Below are 18,401 nucleotides of genomic sequence, written 5' to 3'. Positions count from 1 at the left end.
CTGTGATTATACAGGCCTGAATTACTGCAATATTTGCGGTTTTCTGTAAAAAAAGGACTTTCACTCAGGCGAATATTAATGGAGAAAATCTTCCTTTTATTACGAAGTGACCCTGATTACGAGTTGGGACCTAAAATAATATAATTTGTCAATATTCATTTCATATTATGTGGCTGCTAAAATCTGAATTCTTACGGAACCACTTGTGCGAGTGTAGCGTGATGCATAGAGAGCACTTGTGAGTACTGTAAATGCACCGAAAGCAAACCTAACCCTTGCTCTAACTTTCGAAAGAGTTTGGAAGAAAACTCACGATGCCAAATGTAGAGTGAAGAACGTTTTACTTATTCTCTGGAAAAAGCGAGGTAATAAAGGTATGCTCTCTGATTTTACGTAATCACAGTTTCTGTACATTCATGTCACTGGTTCACAGGAAGGGAAAGGCGCAGTATCTGATTGATTGATTTGTTCTTTGTGGACACCTCAACCGTGCCGTAAGGGAAGGGAGGAAGGTGCTAGTGAAAGTTTAAAGAGAGAAAGAGGAGTCGTAGTGGAGGGCTACGAAGTAAATTCAACCACCTGGGGATCTTTAACATAGACTCCCCAGGTGGGGCTGGGGTAGGTAGGTCACCGCCGCTAGCGGCATTGCACCCGCCACCGCTTCGTTGGTGGACGACGGTTGTTGTTGCGACGAGCGTCTTTCTTTCCCTCTTCCTTTTCTTTCTTCTCTATCTTCTCTTCTGTCTGCACGAGGCAGCGGAGGTGGCTCAGCTACAGAGCCAGTAGCAGGCCCGTGCATTTACTTTGCCTTCTTCCTACAGCCACAACAACAACGCTGAATCACACAGCACTCGAACGACTGTTCGTTTCGCCTCCATCGAAATGCAGTATTTGTCACACTTATTCCGCGGACACCTGAAAGGCGACGTAAGGAAAGGGAGGAAGGTGGGAGTGAAAGTGGAAAAAGAGAAAGGGGGGCCGCATGTGGAGGACTACAGAGTAAGTTCGACCACCTGGGGATCTTTACCGTGCGCTGACATCGCACAGCACACGGACTCCACTTCGTTTCGCCTCCATCGAAACGCAGCCACCGTGGTCGGGTTCGAACCCGGGAACTCCAGAGCAGTAGCCCGGCGTTTAACCACTGCACCATCCCGGTGGGGCTTCCGTACATTTCTACGATAAAAATATAACTATGTTATTGACCAGATGCCGCATAGAATCAATTGATTAAACAATCAAATAGTGCTAGTGTTAAAAGTAAGTTACAGCTGCTCATACAAAAGTCATAAGAAAAGTTTTTCGGATAGTAGTTTTAAACGCCTGGATGACATTGGCAATGCAGCTAAGAATTTCGATGTGATTTTTTTGTTAAAGTTTTTCGGGTACGCACCGCTGGCTCGAAGAAGCGCACTTTGTTATCGTTCAGTGATTCCGAGCGACCAGCACACAACGACATGTTTACTTTGATGTTCAGGTTCTGACTCCTTTCTGTCTTCTATTTCTGTGCTGTTAAAATTGCTCTGAATCCTACCCGGCACCCCCCACTTCTGCTGCGTGCAAACGTAATACCGGATCTCTATTGTTCATTAAGCACCGGAGATAATGTCCTGTATTATCAGTGGCGTTTAAAAAAAAATGCCTTCAGTTACGCCTTCCCTGCCTTTCCTCCTCATCTTCCTCCTCCTCCTTCAGTCATGCCATTATGCGAAGATTAATTGCAGTACCATCGACTATCGCATGATGACAGCAAACACGCCTACTCTAATACTGTGTATAAAAAGGTCTGAAGCGGTAAGCCGGGACAGAGGTTGCTCCGAGGAACCCAGGTGAGTAGCAGGTTTCACAATTTTGTTAATCATACTTATGTCCTGCACGCCTTTTGCGGAAAAAACGCTACGCCAAACAACGTTGGTCAATCTTACATTTTCAATCAGCCCCGTTTCTGCTGCACTGTTCTTTTGCAATGGCCGTATTTCTTCGTGTCCTTGAAACCGTATTGAAGATTTCGATGTCCCTTTCTTTACTGATCGGTGTCCATTCGCATAATTTCACATGAAGGTTTTCAGTCAATAATTATAAACCTAGTACAGTAATTATAAATAGATGAAAGGTTTTAGAAGTTTTAAAAGGGCCCGCAATTTAATTTTAATCGACATGCCAGCCTAAAGAAAACCATGCCTTAAAGTTCTCGGTCAACCACATATCTAATGATATATATGGTGCAAAAATATAAGGAATGTGCACATGTAATCAGTTGTGCGTTGAAGGAAGAATAAATTTTGCTAATGAACCAAGATGATCAGAGTACTGGAATTTGTATAGTAACAGGATAGTGATCACGGCCCCGTTAAACGAATATCTGGCGTTGGCGCCCAGAGCCACGCTAGATCACGAGCACGCCGCTTAGATGTGGCAGCTGGCAGCTGACATCGGTGAGCTCTAATTGGACATAGGATTACCTCAAATGTCGTTTGGCAGGAGCTGCCACTCGGCCCTCTCCTCTCATATGGCACGGTGATATCAGAATCAGCCTGCCAGGACGACTGCAATCACGTTGCCCGTCGGCCACCCATGCACGTTAATATATCTTAGTGGGGATTTATGTGCGTTTGGGTAAGCTATGATATCGCGTCATACCTTTAAATGCGGAGCTTATGTTCTCAATCCTTTTCGCGAATACAGCTTGGGGGAAAATAAATAAAAACACATTTAAATAAAGTTTGAACGGAACAACAGGTAAAATAGTTTCCATCTCCCTGTAATTGTTTAAAAGAACTCGCTGTACTCTCCATCTTAGGGTTATAAGGCTGGCCGCCTAATCAGCACCAGATATTGGAAAAATCCTTCGACAGAGAAAAAAACTGTAACCCTACATTCCACAAAACGTATCATGTATTCCGCGTTGGAAGGCTGCTTATTAAAGTTTTTGCCAAAGTAAACGGGAAAACAAACCTTGGACACCTGTTATCTCCGCAGAAAAAAAGTCGATTGCATCACATAATACTCAGAGCATAGGGCGGGAAGAAGGCTCTTTTACTCTACTGAATTTCCGGCAATGATATGGTAAATGGTAATATTAATCATATTTCCTAACGTTTCATGAGCGTCACGAACTGTGACTAGAGGCACGTAAAATTCGGTACTAACAGTTCTACCTCCACATCTTGCTTTTTCCCTCCCAACAGCTTAGCTTCATCATGAAGACCTGCCTGTGGCTCATTTTCCTCTCCCTTCTCGTCGTTGCTTGTGAGTAATGAAAGATTATATCCAACTCCAAAATATTGTCATGTTGGCTTAAGAATCCCGAAAGCATCTGTTAACAACCAGTCTAAAAAAAATTAGTGAAAGCTGGCTTTTGCAATGGAGAATATATATATATATATATATATATATATATATATATATATATATATATATATATATATGACATGGTCACATTACAAGCCAAATAGGACCCTACCACAAGCAACAGACCGATACGACGAGCAAGTCTTTTTTATGAATCTTGTCCTTTATATTTATCAAAGTGCAGTTTTTTAGTTAAAGAAAGTAAGTGCATGAATGAACAATTTTTTTCTTCGTTTTCTTTGTTGCACAAATTTCAATGGAGGCCCCCTCGTTCGGATAAACAAATCTGTAGATAAAATGGTATGAAGTAGCGCCAATTAGTTTTATAAATGCGAAGTTAGAAGAGGGTAAAATATACAAAACAGGTGATCTTCTAATATAAAGTTAACGGAGTTCCAGATTGATCTGCAAGTGTACATGCATATTCAAATGATAGAGCCCTAACATTTTCAACGCATTGCAGAGGAAAATAGGGCAGAAAAAAGTAGCTATGCTAACAAGGTAAGCTCTCTCATTAAATTTAAGAGTACTGTGTTAATTAAAGAACAGGTTTGCGGCACGGTCTGCGGCAAAAGCAAAGTTTATAATTCGTAGTCGCCACTCCTTCGAGAATAAAATAGGCACGTTGTATTCAAGAGATTTTGACATTTCTAGGTAGGATTTCTCATGAGGTTTTTCTTTCTACGTTTTTTTCATGCGTCCTGAAGATGGAGCTTCAATGTGAGTATAGTACTTATGAAAACTGAGGCATGTTGTCGAGCAAAAAAAATTTCAAAGGAATGAATGGCACCTTTTTTTTTTTCATCCTTATACAGAGCCCCACAAGTGCGCATGCAAAAGCCAGTTCTATCGAAAGGTAAGAAATTTGGTATAGCGAATATTGAGTCAACTTAGTTTTATTTTCGCTAATCTTTTTTCTAGCAGAGACAAATTTACTGTGGTACTCTGTTGCCAAAGTTTTTAATTTACCTATATCTCAGGCTCATTCAATCTTGTACTCTACTGCAACGCCGACGAGCAGCCTAGATAACATATCTACCACGAAAAAAATTGGGCTGTTTCAAAAGGCACTTATCTTGATCGACAACCCGTCAAACAACACTGAGGTTTTACGTTGTACCAATCGAATTATTCTTGTGACTTCTGTAATTCTTCATAATAAAAGTGAAACCTACTTCCCGATAGAAACAAAAAGATATTTGTTCTTTTCCCCACAAAAATTAAAGACTCCTTGTTATGTATACCAGTATTGAATAAAAATGCTCTAAACATGGTAAACTTCGGTTTTCACTACCGCTCATCACATGCATTTCAATGTTGCATGAGGTATTTCGTCTTTACATTTATGTACTGCAGGTAGAAGAGTGACGTGGCTGCTTTTTCTTAATGACGTCAGGAAAATACTTCGGCTGCTAGGAATACTGTTACTTTGAATTGCATGAATTTTCCGCCTGTGTTTAAAAGGAAGCTGTCACTAATGCTTTGTTTGCTACTATGAAATTCCACTGTGTCATCATTTTTATGTTTGCTAGAAAGAAAAGCACTCTTGTGTGTTAGTACGGATTATCCGTGCAAAAAAAATAATGCATGAATATGTTTTTGGTGGCAAAAAAGACAATATTTAATTTTTCACACAAATTGAACTTGATGACCATCCGCTGGTGTCCGCTGTTCCTATTAAATGCGTGTGTATATTGATAAAATTTGCGGGAACTCCAAGGCTGCGATCTAGCATAGAACCTATGTGTCAATATAAAATGTTATGATTATTGCAGTCTCTATGCTTTACTAACATATATTACTCTGTATCAGGGAACAAGAGAAAAAGCGTTTCATTTACGAGTATAGCGCGAAGTTTGCACAGTATATATATAGGGTCACTTACCCATAGCCGCCAAGCTGGATTTCTATTGATCTATTTCTTTTGTACTTTGTAATATCTTTTGACAAGCGTAAGTATTAAGCATATTCTATAACAAAAACCATCACAAATTTTCAAGCACATGTGAATAAAGGAAATATTCAACAACACTAATTTAATTACACCCCAGAATCACTTCGCGTCCTGAAGCTAAGCACCTATTTTTCTTAATTATATATGAGACGAACATTTTGCGCTGCACCTGTTTCTTGTAATAAGGATTTAATGCTCCAATACAAAATAAAATCTGAATTGAATGAATTTCGTGCAATATGTTTTTTCTCGCAGCGGATGAAGCAGCAGTGATGTTGAAGGCTGGAAAAAGCCTCGAGAGTGTCGGCCGCCTCCTTCAAGGTGACACAGCCTTGAGCAAGGAAGAGCAGGAGGAAGTTATGGAGGGCTTGAGTGCTCTGACATCTAGTGAAATGGATTTCAACGACCAGGATGCTGCATACTTCTTGCCTGTTATAATCCGTGGCATTATCACAGGGGCCACCTCCTTCGGAGTGCAGAAGCTGCTCAACAAGGTTGGCTAAGCGAATGTAGCCATATCAGCGACAATGGTTCCTCTTGGACAATTTTGTCACGAATAAAATGGAACATATTTAAGTGTATACTGCTTTTATTTTTTATTATTATAAGCACTTAATTCCGCAGTGCCAAGCATGCTCACATTATAACATTTGTTGGTTATACACAATAAATATACTACGCGCGTAAAACACTGTTTGCTTTTTCAAATATGTTAAATTATATTTTTTGCCCACACAGTATATTTCTAACACATTGAAAACAAACTGCTGAAGCTCTGCAGACTGTTTAGAAGTTCGAATGAAAACAAGAAACATAAAATGGCTGAATGTTATTTAGTCCGGAAAGAGTCCAATGTGGGCGCGCTTAAAGCGAGGCAAATGCGAAAAGCCTCTCTACATACACACACGAACACATTGCAATGCTGTTGTAGATGAAGATGCCTTTTATCAGCGTGTAAGAGTGAACGATAGCCGCGTTGACTGTTGACTGCTTTGACCGACTTCATCATGCTACAGGGCCTTCACAGTATTTGGAGGAGTAGGATGGCTTATAGACACTGGGAGGTCGATGCACGATCTATATGTGATTATTTTGTTGAACAAGTGTATAAACTAAAAAAAATTTTGAAGCATCAAGACGCTGCGGAGGAGGTCTTGAGTCTGATGGGCGAACTTGTGGTAATGAAAGTCCATTAGACACGGTTGTCAGCCAAGGGGCATCGCAATCACGATCTTTTACTGATGTATTTGTACCAATTCATGCAATAAAGAAAAAGAAAAGAAGCGGTGGCCTTGTGGTAGAGCATCCGCCTCGCATTCGAGAGGTACCGGGTTCGATCCCTGGTGCCGCCGGTTACCCACCGGTTTTTAAATGGGTACAAGCTTTCCTCCGGCCTGGCTCGGCTCTTCTGTAGTGAAATGCTTGGGAAAAAGGGTCTCTGCCCAAATAGTTGCGCCGGTGTGGCAGTGATTCGTTCCGCCATCGGACAACAATAAATCCGCCTTGCGCGGCAACAGCCCATTATGTGGCCCTTTCTTTTTTTAGGACTGCTGCAGCTGAGGCTCTAAGGGAGCACTTCAGGTGAGGCTCAAAGGAAGTACCTTTGCAAGACAAACAGAACCACCTTTGCAGGCTGTGAGGTTCGAAACTGGGTTTGGGCCCACTGCGGAGGAGGGGCGCGCCGCGGGGTTTACGGAGCTTCTCCCAAACGCACACCCCTGGAAAAGCCGAGCGTCAGGCCGGGGGACGCTTGCACCCCTTTTAACCGGTGGGTGTCCGGTAAAAATGGTAAAAATGTAAAATGGTAAAATGGTAAAAATACACATTATCTGTCTATCATTTGAACATTTTTGATCGCTGTATAATAAGCCGTACTTTATACAGTACATTTTCAACGTGTTAGAAATATACTGTGCGGGCAAAAAAATATAATTTAACATATTTGAAAGCATACAGTGTTTTACGCGTAGTATATTTATTGTGTATTCATTCTACCTTTTAGGCATTGGGACAAAATATTACGAAATAAATACAATACATATCTTTAGTCGGTGTGGCCCCCCTCGCCAAATCATAGTACCGTTTTTAATGGTAGGAAAGGAGAAAGTGCAGCAAATATTTCCATAGGGCTGGTTGGTCCTATGTACATTACAACCCTGCAGTGCGCTAAAGAATACAGAATAACATGAGACGGTGCAAAGGTTCTTTTTTACCTTCATCAAGAGCAATGAGGACAACAAAATCAAGAACAGATAAGCGAAACTCACGGCTTAAACACCTTATCTACCATACAACGGGCCCCATGTTACCCAGATGTTCTCTTCAGATATAAAAAAAGTATTCCTACCTTCCGAAGCTGCCGACTATAGATAACGAGAATTACCTCACGAAACACCATACTGAAGGCACACCTCGATGGCAGCATTGCTGCATCAATTGATGCTATAGACGCTTCAGAACTGACGACATGACACATTGATAATACCCTTGCGTTAGTGTCACTTATTTCGCTCATTCAACCTGAAGATTGTTCGATGATCAGTGATCCTTTCCTTTCGTTGCTAACGCTTAGCAGCCATCAGTACACGTGTTTAATGCACCCAAGTGCATCTGTCAGCTCATAGACATAGGCGCCATCTCATCGCACAATATCGCTGAATTTGGTTTCTTTTTATCTGGTTTCAATTTCTCATTTTTACAGCTTTTATATAACTTAATGATATGCCCGCGTGCTATGTCTGAGGACAAGTGCAGAGACACTGTTTCAGCGCTGAGGCAAACACCTGCCCTAAAGGTAATCTTAAGGGTTTATTTCGGCAATATCCCAAACTCGCTGAATATATTGGTAGAACTAGAGGAAGAAGATGGTTTACACGGTATGAAGGAGCACTGGACAAAGGTAAAGGGGGTACGCTTCAGTTCGCAGTTCGAGCCAACGTTTCGACAAGTGGACGCAGTCCCCCAAGATTCATTCGGCTAAGCGCTGTTCTTGCAGGTACTGCGTTTGACTGAAAACAAATCCATTCTTTGTAACTTGACAGGGAAGAGGCTTCCACTAGACTTCTTTTGAAAAAAATTTACATGGAATTTTTTTAAATGCACGACATAAAGCTATGAATGTCATTTTCCAACACAGTTCGAATAACCAATTCCAGGTTCTCAAACATTTTTATTACTTGCAAAAAACATGTGAGCAATTCTTAAATAAAACATATAAAGATATTTCTATTTAAAAAAAAAACTCTGAAATGTGTGAATTGATTGACATCGCATTAGTTATTTTCTGATAAAAATAATTTCTATCTTTTACATACAACCAGCCGTAGTTCTCCAGCAGCACTAGTGAACCTCGAGTTTCCTAACTACCTCCAGGATGCTTGAGTCAACGCGGCTATGGTTCACTCTTACACGCTGATAAAAGGCATCTTCATCTAATACAGCATTGCAATGTATTCGTGTATGTATGTAGAAAGGCTTTTCGCATATGCGTCGCTTTTAGCGCGCCCACATCGAACTCTTCCCGGACTAAATAACATTCAGCCATTTTAAGTTTCTTGTTTTCATTCGAACTTCTAAACAGTCTGCAGAGCTTCAACAGTTTGTTATCGCACTAATGGCAAGACAACTACTCAGTTCTCCGAACGCACGCAGGTTGCACCTCTTATCACATATACATTTAAGCAGGGGTAACTGGGTAAGTAACGTGTAGTATGAAATTAAAAGCAACAGAATAAACAGAAGAAAAAAAGTCAGATGTACCGTATTTTTATGCAAAGCCAATCGCTCACATTTCGGTTCGCATGAACAGCATTAGTTTAAAGAAATATTTCGCTATGTGGCTGGTGGAAGCAATAGCCTTATTACAACTGTGGCCTAAATTTATTGTGAGGGTTTGACAAAAACAGCTGCCCAAGTACACGAGCTTCGATAACTCCGTGCTGTGTATTCGATCGTTTAAGCCCTTTCAGGAAAGCTACGCTATAGAAATACTATAAAGATTCCAGTGGAACGGCTAAATTTCCTGGTGTCGCTAATTGTATTGCCCCCTTCATTATGTTGAGATATCAGCGATGTATCAAAGTATCGACGATACAGTACCGAGTATCTGCATGGAAACTCGATTTCGATTCTTTATCTTGTATCGGCATCGAAAATACAATTTTTCACGGTATCGAGTGTCGTATCGAAGATACTTTTTTGAAGTATCTTGCCCATCCCTGGATTGACTTAACTATCAGATGGACGCAACTTTAAATAAGTTATCGCGTAGCAGCACTCGGAACACGGAGTAAAGAATGGTTGAGGAATAAATATTTGATACATAATTCTCATAAATAGCGCCATATTGACATCCGCTAGGGACGACGATTATTGCTACTTTATGCCTATTGGTACCGTGATATGCCATTAAGTTGACACAATGCACGCACACAGACCGGGGCTAAGGCTAAAGATATACTTTCCCCTGAAAATGCACGCAATCTGAACCCTCTCAAAAAGTTTGAAAGCTCGATGGTAATGGGTATGAAAACAGAGACAAAGGTCGTTTTTGAAGAGTAGTGAATAACAGCCTTTTTCTTGTCTTCTTAAACATCTCTGAAAATGTCTCGCGCTTTTTTCTCTATTTTCTTACAGCTTTTATTAGCCTATTCCCATTGCGTTTATTGTATAATTTGTTTTAAGTGTATCCTATTTCGGGTGCATTTTCAACACATTCAAAGCATACTATTAAAAGCATACATCTCAGGCAAATTATCTGTATACTTTCTGCCAGCATGAAATAAAAAGGTTATGGGTACAATAACAATACTATGAAAGTACATTATCTGACTATCATTTCAACATTTTTCATCGCTGTATAGGAAGCTGTACGTTATAAAGTACATTTTAAACATGTTAGAAATATACTGTGTGGGCAAAAAATATAATTTAACATATTTGAAAAAGCATACAGTGTTTTACGCGTAGTATATCTATTGTGTATTCATTCTATATTTTAGGCATTGGGACAAAATAATACGAAATAAATACAATAAATTTTAAATATTTAGCGCATTCTTTCTTCCCTAAGGCAGTAATATGAGAAATTCAACAAATGCACTTATTTATTTATTTTTACATACTCCAGCTTCAGCAACGCTTCTGCAGGAGTTTAGTAGAGCAGAAAACAAAGAAAAACATAACGTAAATATAAAACATTATTATTACGCTGCTAAGAGTTTATATAATGATAATGACCTATTGTTGCCTGGTAAAGAATTGCAAGCTTGACTGGTATGAGGAATAAACTGAGTCAAAACGTTAGTGCTCGTGAAAAGACTGGATGTGTTCAGGACATTGTGGCTCCTTGTAATGAAGGTTTGGAAAATGCGAGATAGTTATGTAGCGAAGAAAAGCTTACAGAATTGACTAAAATGTGCATGAATTTCAGATATTCAAGATGGTGACTAGCATAAAGTGCACTGAGGCCCAGCTGAGGAACAAAAGCAGGTAATAAATCTATTTCGGTTCTCCTCTAACCACAACACACAACCTTGTTATGTAGAGATCCTAGTTTGTAAAGGCGCATTGCTCATTCGTATTCCAAACAATATAAGCATATTCTGGGATGTAGCGAAGTGGAGATTTACTTGTCGGGAGCTCATTCCCTTGAAGTGGCAAGGTTTATGTTGGTTCGTAGTATTTAAGGTCCTTATACAGGTACCTCCATGGGGTTTGACCAAGACATGTGCGTTAGCTCAAGACCGAGATACGTGTATTCGCACTCCGTGCAACTTTACCGTATTATTTGAATACATGAAGAGGGAAGGGAATAGAGTTCGTGAAAATGACACACGGACAGTCTTAGAAAAGGTAATAATTTGACCTGTATTGAACGAGTTGCTGTAATCAGCGAATGAACTTTCAATTCTAACACCAACAACCGGGGATTTAATGGTACGATATAGTACGATGTCTTCAGCATGAAAACGTAACTTTACTGAAAGGCAAATGCCAGGTCACTAACCTATCAAAGGAAGAGAAGGGGACCCAAGACAGATGCTTGAGGTTCACCAAATGAGACAGTAACAGCTGAGTTGGCAGAGTTGAATTGCACGTACTGAGAGTACTGAAGAAACAATTCAGATGTCCAGTGTTTTAGGGGCGGGTTTATAGTATAGAGAATAGCTTGAGCATTCCTTTAGGGTGCGAAGCTAGATCGAAGGCTCTTGCAAAATCTTTAATGATAACATCAATCAGCTAGCCTATATCGAGGAAACTGCTGATGATATGGACGCAATCTTTGTTGCATTAGTGGACCGCAGCCACGACAAAAGCCATGCTGGAAAACTCTTAGTATGGTATTAATCTCAAGAAAATCCACAATTAAAGGGACACTAAAGACAGCCAAAGATGGTATGAAAATCTAATAAACTACATTTGGTGACACTGTCGCCGCATATCCGGCAGCAAAAAATCGAATAATTGCTGAAATATTGCGATAAGAAGATGAGGTTTTTTCTTGTTCCCGCCGGTCGAATTCAAACTGTGGCCTCCAACTACGTAGTTGGAGTTGAGTGACGCACACTATGACGTAAGCGGAGACTCCGTGATAGCTAGCGAGCCGGCGCGGCCCGCGGCGTCGCATCCCTCAAGGGCCAACTTGGCAACAGCGTACTCGCAATGACGGCCTCAGCCGAAATAAATAAAACGATGAAGAGTTATTTACCGAGCGATGGGCCCATAAAGGAAGAAAAAAAAAACATAGAGCGCTTGTAATGCACAATACTTTACATGTTTCTCAAGCTTTTGCGCTCCTTCTTGCACTGTGTATAAACAAACCGAGCCCTCGGTCATCGCAACGCTTCCTGACATGTTTACATAAAAATAAGTTTTAGTTACCAGCAAAATAGTGTCCTCGCTGCTGCGCTTGTCAGTTTTGAAGCTTCGTCGCACTTTTTTCCTTCAAGGTTTGTGCTACAGCTCCGTGTTCAGCGAAAATTACGTCCACGGTAGCAGAACATGACCGAAGTGCCGGCGCCACTACATTTGCCAGCGCTGTGAAATTCCAGGTTAAAATGGATCCAGTGCACAATATAGTGCGCATAGGCATCCAGAACATTAGTTGCAAGACGTGAGAGCAGGCAGCACGCGCCGATGATCAAGAAGTTGCAATTTTTAGACCAGCAGCAGAAACACTTTATTGTAAATGGGGCGATGACATATAAACTAGAAATATTTCCTAGGTCCTTGTGGCGCGGCGTAGCCGACCGGTTAGCGCCGAACGTTACAGACCAAGCAGTAGCGAGTTCAAATCTTACCGCTTTTTTTTTTACAAATCGATTTTTTTTAACCTTTTGTATTGTATTTTTGGTGCTTCGTTATTTTTAGTTTTTAGTTTTTACCCGAGGCCCTTTTTTTTTCGCCGGGCGACGAGCGCAATATATCGACGCTCTCCTTGGTATGGGCGGCAGGTATGCCCCTTTTGTTTACGACGCCTGCAAATAGCACGTTGAAGGTCTTGTTGACGCAGTATATGTTGGTCAGATGTGCCATGATTTAGTGAACAATTTAATGATAATGCGTTTTTCCTTTGGTACTTAGCATATGTATGCTTTTCGTGGCGTACGTAGCTGCAGTCAAGCGGTCACGTCGCAGTCGAAGCGGCAACGGCGGCGATTTGTTGGCGCAGAAGTGTGAACGAAGGAGCTTGTCGGCGGTAGCGGATTTCGCTCGCTCGTGCCTCCGAATGCTCAAATGGGAACCATCAAGGCGCATCTGCTGCTCCAAGCTCGTAATTCAGGCGCTGCAGGTTCAAACAAACTATCCGAGTGCGCACGAAATGCCTGAGCCGAAACATAAACCAAAACTGAAGTGGGCGCCTGTGGCGCCTCCAAGTATATTTTTGTACTTGTCTTGCAACGTTTACGTTGTCTTTTCGCCGTCGTTTACGTATGATAAAAGCGTGTTATTATGTTTGAGAAAAAACGTACTACCGCATTCAAACATGCAACGTAGTTCGCATTTGTCAGCCTCCGGGATCCCTAGCGCGTCACGTGATTTGTAGTTGCGAGCCTCGGCCGTTTGGCTGTGGTGGCGATACCTGTATTTCTGTTATTCTTCTTTACTGCCTTATAACAGCTCTGTTTTCAGTAAGAGTGGTCTTTTTGTAATCAGGAACTGGCATTCTATCGATGCAAACCCACTTCCTTTCTCTCTTTAGTGTCCCTTTAAAGCCCAGTCGAAAAAAACTATAGAACTGTCTCAAAAATTCTGTCGTAACCATCAAATGTTTCTGTAGTTCTGAAGTTTATCTTGTATATTTCTTTTTCTGTATTTCTGTAGTACTTTTCTGTGTAACTACAGAACTTTATGATGTTATTACACAATGTCCTTTTGTCACAACAGGTTTCCCGTAAAAAACCGCACAGGCATTCTGTCGTAACATCAGAAAGTTTTCTGTAGTTTTTTCTGACTGGGAAGTAATGTGCTCCAGTTTGCACAAATGCGCTGCTAAGGAAATCAACCTGCAGTTCGATAATAATTGTACATCACCAGTTTTCAATAGGAGAGTTCCTACGAGGAATGGAGGCGACCGGTTTTAGCAACTGCAATAAAATATTACTGTACTGCATCAAAAGCGGTAATGAAGGACAAATGGAGCAGGAATGTCGTCAAGACAACATGGTTTCTTCTAAGTTTATTATCGCATTGAGCGCACATTCAGTGGACACTGAAAAAAGGCCGATGGATGAATGCATTTCACAAGCAAAAACGGAGTGACCAAACTGCCTCCCGTAAGGCCTCAATTGAAGTAGTCGTTAAAAACAGAAGCACATTTCAGCGGTTACAGACTTCTACAACCGACTTACAAAACTTAGGGGAGTAGCTTTTATTAATTTTGGCAAACTAACCTTGTAATAAGAATCATTTCCGGCGTTCATTATAACACGAAGTTCCTCTTTGGCACTAGAATACTGACTTATCTTTACCGGACCATCATAATGATTTAACCGGGCCTAGCAATCGAGTGTGATCAATGCCATAAGTCTCCTGTCATCCAGGGACTAGCAGTGTAATTTTTCTTTATCTTTAAAGGAAAACCAAAGAAACGAATTGCATGCAAAGACGCTCACTTGTAGTTTTGTTCGGATGACTTGACGACACAATGTAAGCGAGGGCCATTGCAGCCAGTATGTGATTTACAGCCTGTCACAATGCCTTATCTTTCCCTGACTTTTAAAATAATATCCAAGGACGCTGCACTTGATTTCCTGAATTGACATATGTCACAGTGGTATGCTTAACACAGGCAAACCAATTGGATGGGTTCACGTTCCACCTAGCTAGGAAGTTATTTTCCCCTGCAGCACAAAAGGCTATTACCGTCGGCCCTAGAGGGCAGATAGCGGGTTGCCAATGTGGGTTGAATGTCGGGAATTAGTGAGATTTGCAATTTGGCGTTGGCAGAGACCAACATGAGATGACCCATGAGCTTCCAATACGTGTCAGACAAGGGGTCACCTAGGCATGCCTGCGTGAACTGAATGAAAAGTTTCCACGCTGGTCTTACATGAAATCCAGAGGGGCGGATCTAGGTACCCGTGTATATTCGATATTGTTACCAAATGAACAGGTAGCGGGCCAATAAACATGGCCTACAGGTGACCAGTGTTGCCTGTGAAAATCAGGAGTGCCCATTTAAACCCAGCGCGACGCCCCCTGGGCTACCTGAAGTTGGTGTTCAGCAAATCCTCGGGTGAGTCTGTGCAAATGAAGGACCCCACCCAAAGCGAATCTGAAATCGCAGTTGTATCACTTACAGGACACCGGTAGAGGCTTTGCAAATACACATACTGTGTGCTTCGCGAGGGTTTTCTTGGCAGGAAATACTGGAGTGGGTTGCCATTACCTTCTCCAGTGAATCACATTTTGCCAGAACTCTCTGCCGAGACCTGTCTATCTTGGGTGGCCCTACACAGCAGAGCTCACGACTTCATCAAGTTTCGCAAGCTCCTCCGCCACGAAAAGGCAGTGATCCATCCAGACTTCTGATGCGCGTACAAGAAGAGAGTGAGAAGTTCGGGCCTAAACTGAACATTAAAAAGACAAAGATCATGGCGTCTTGCCCTATCAAGTCCTAGAGCATCAATGGACGAGAAGTGGAAGCTGTGACAGATTTTCTGTTCTCGGGCTGCAAGATCACCTCGGAAGGAGTCTGCAGCCATGAAATTAGGAGACGCCTGCTTCTGGGAAAGAGAGCAATGGTTAGCCTTGACCGCCTAGTAAAGAGCAGAGACATTAGTCTGCCAACCAAGATCCGTATAACTCAGGCTATGGTCTTTCCAGTTGTGATGTATGGATGAGAGAGTTGGACTGTGAAAAAGGCTGACAGCCGAAGAATTGACGCGTTTGAATTGTTGTGCTGGCGAAGACTCTTGAGAGTTCCTTGGACTGCCAGAAGATCAAATCAGTCGATATTGTCGACCATAAACCCTGACTGCTCATTGGAGGGTCATATTTTAAAGTTAAAGCTCAGCTACTTTGGTCTTTTGATGAGAAGAGATGAGTTGCTGGAGAAAGATTTGATGTTGGGAAAGGTTGAGGGTCGCCAGAGAAGGGGTAGGCAGCGAACGCGATGGTTAGATGGCATCCTCGGGGCACTGCAGATGAAGTTATGTGATGTTAGGAAGATAGTGAGAGACCGGAAAGCGTGGCGTGGCATGGTCCATAGGGTCACGAAGAGTCGGACACGTCTGAACGACTGAACTGAACTGAAATGAACTGTGCTTCGCGAGAACGAGACTACTTCGGCAGCATACAAGGGTCTGAGGTAGCCAAATTCTGCAGAACCATCCGGAGGCCCTTTACGGCACCGCGGTCCGCTTTTGACTAGTGTGATCCGCTTAGGCAGAGTACCGTGATGCCTTTGGACTCTCGTGGGCCGTCACATGGGCTAAAATGGCAGCCACATGCATAGTACTCGCGGAAGGTAAGCAAACGGTGTACATAGAACATTTCTGCGCGAAAAAACATCTGATCAAGGTATTCTCCAATTCACATTAATAACCCCAATTTACACATGCCATAAATACTCGTAGTGCAGAAAGACGTCAAACTATTCATATTGCATCATGTATTTTGGTAACTTCTTGCCGGCAATAACGTATTATCAACCTGAAAGCCCATTGTAGCATTAGACGCCCTTTCTCAAGTGGGCCTGTGGCATTATGATTAAAAGTGGTTGCTATCTGCAAGTTCACGTCATGGTCTTTATTAAAAATTTATTTTCGTGCACAAATCCAGCTCTATGATTATATTAGACAAGGTACGGGCAAATTGGACAATAATTTTTAAGCAAAATATTTTGCCTGTTAAGCGAAAGACGAAACAGTGTTCTTAAAACATTACAGCATCCAAATCCAGCCCTCATTTGCTCGACTTTATATATACAGCTACAGCTGTATATATGATTTAATAATAAATATTAATTCAAGCAAAATCACTTGAAGAATTTTGCTCTCCTACAAATAAAACCTTTCTAAAATAGTACCACGTACAAATAGCGCAAATTCAAATAAAACCCAAATTGCGGGAAAGAAAAGTTCATTAAAAATTATTTACTGCATTTTCGCGCCCTGTGATTTGCCATGTGTGGCAGATCATTCTATACACAGAACACGTGATCAAATTTTGGTCTCTCTAATAATTTAAAATCCGATGACGGTGATGGTATGGTAAAATGACGGTCACGACTCTAGCAAAGGGTGGGTAGTAAGCAGGTGAGAGGGGAGATCATGAACATGCATATGACTGTGTCGAGATACCTTGTGCATACATAATTTGATAATTATCACGTAACTTGACTGACACGTGTGTGGCAAAGAGCATGTGCAAAATATTTTAGAGTCAAATTAGGAAGTTAGGGATTTGATGAGTGCATATGCACATGAACGGGGATCTGCAAGAGAGGCCCGCAGGCTGCTGACAAAAACGCTGTCGTCTAAGTGTCCCCAAAGTTTTTCTGTATTTCGATATAGGGGGCGAGTATTTAAATGAACGTATTTCTCTTACAGCCATCCGTATGTTCAGAAACGTTTCCTGAGCTAGAAAATGTGAAAAAGCGGCGCATTAATTTCAGCAACTAGAACTTGATTGTAACAGACGTAGAAAGCTTTTTCTGTACACGCCGCCAAGAGAAACTGAATGAGGCTCCTTTGCGAAGTCTTCTGATGAATGTCTGGTTATGGAGCCTGAATTCACGAATAAGAGTTACAAAATAGACAAACTGTCAATCTTAAAGCAAGACTTAAAGATTGATGGTGTGTAAACACTATCAACACAAGAAAAACAATAATTGATTCAACTGGGCTTGCTTGATTTTGCGCCCATTTGGTTGTGGCTGAAATTTCAACTTTTTATAGCGAAATTATTTTATAATTCACGCCGCGTTATGAGCGGGCATAAGCTGATGCACACAACGATGGCACACACACCATTCTCCACAAGAATATGCACCCACTGCATTATCTAGGCGCATTCGGCACTCTGTAGGGTCGACAACTATAAGGGAAGGTGGCTTAAAAAACAGTTTGCTAACTATGGGCCATGGTTTCAAGTATCTGTATAACTCTGGTGAACAGTAAACTATAACAGGTTTTAACTTTTGACTCTATCGATGAAGACAGAGAGGTCGAAGTTCCTGAGTTTAAACAAGTATGATGCATATATATTTATTGATGTTTAGGCGTGCACTACTTTACGCTGCGGATAAATAATGTGTGGTGGCTTCTTCAGACAAGTTGTATCCAACTATTGGTTTGCACAACATCCTACGCGAGGTAAGTTTTGTCACGATGTAGCCGATATTCTGCACCCCAGTTTATTATACAAATTAGTAGCGGATAAAGAAGAAGGGGTTACAAAAATAATACCAAGCATTCCAATGAAGCGTCCTTGACGTGCGTAGGAGCTCCATGAAGGCTTCCTCACCGCTGAAAGAAAACGTCTATGCTCAGCCTGAGACTCCAATTTTTCACTCTGCCCTTTGCAACACATAGCCCTTCGTGTCATTTCGACACTTAGATCTTACCCATAGCAGCCGTTCTCTCCTGGA

The 18,401-nt window shown here is 41.5% G+C and overlaps 1 protein-coding gene across 1 annotated transcript; it reads left to right on the top strand.

Annotated features, from left to right (window-relative positions):
- Window positions 1-3,962: 3,962 nt before the first annotated feature.
- On the top strand, window positions 3,963-5,886 carry LOC146200051 (uncharacterized). The gene is made up of 3 exons (XM_084592855.1): window positions 3,963-4,071; window positions 4,167-4,207; window positions 5,561-5,886. Exons 1-3 carry the CDS (start codon window positions 4,046-4,048, stop codon window positions 5,806-5,808), a joined length of 315 nt encoding a protein of 104 aa, XP_084448981.1. The 5' UTR covers window positions 3,963-4,045; the 3' UTR covers window positions 5,809-5,886.
- The last annotated feature ends 12,515 nt before the right edge of the window (window positions 5,887-18,401 follow it).

Source organism: Amblyomma maculatum, chromosome 2 (assembly GCF_055883805.1).
Source record: "Amblyomma maculatum isolate TAMU_Amacu chromosome 2, ASM5588380v1, whole genome shotgun sequence".
Lineage (NCBI taxonomy): Eukaryota > Metazoa > Arthropoda > Arachnida > Ixodida > Ixodidae > Amblyomma > Amblyomma maculatum.
Note: the sequence above shows the minus strand (reverse complement) of the source record. Positions and strands in the feature narration are given on the sequence as shown.

What these genes read in the sequence shown, in the direction of transcription:
- LOC146200051 (XM_084592855.1), top strand. Translation starts at nt 4,046, where the DNA reads ATGCGTCCTGAAGATGGAGCTTCAAT. An exon ending in CCTGAAGATGGAGCTTCAAT is followed by an intron (nt 4,072 to 4,166) that starts GTGAGTATAGTA and finishes ATCCTTATACAG; the next exon opens with AGCCCCACAAGTGCGCATGC. An exon ending in AAAGCCAGTTCTATCGAAAG is followed by an intron (nt 4,208 to 5,560) that starts GTAAGAAATTTG and finishes TTTTTCTCGCAG; the next exon opens with CGGATGAAGCAGCAGTGATG.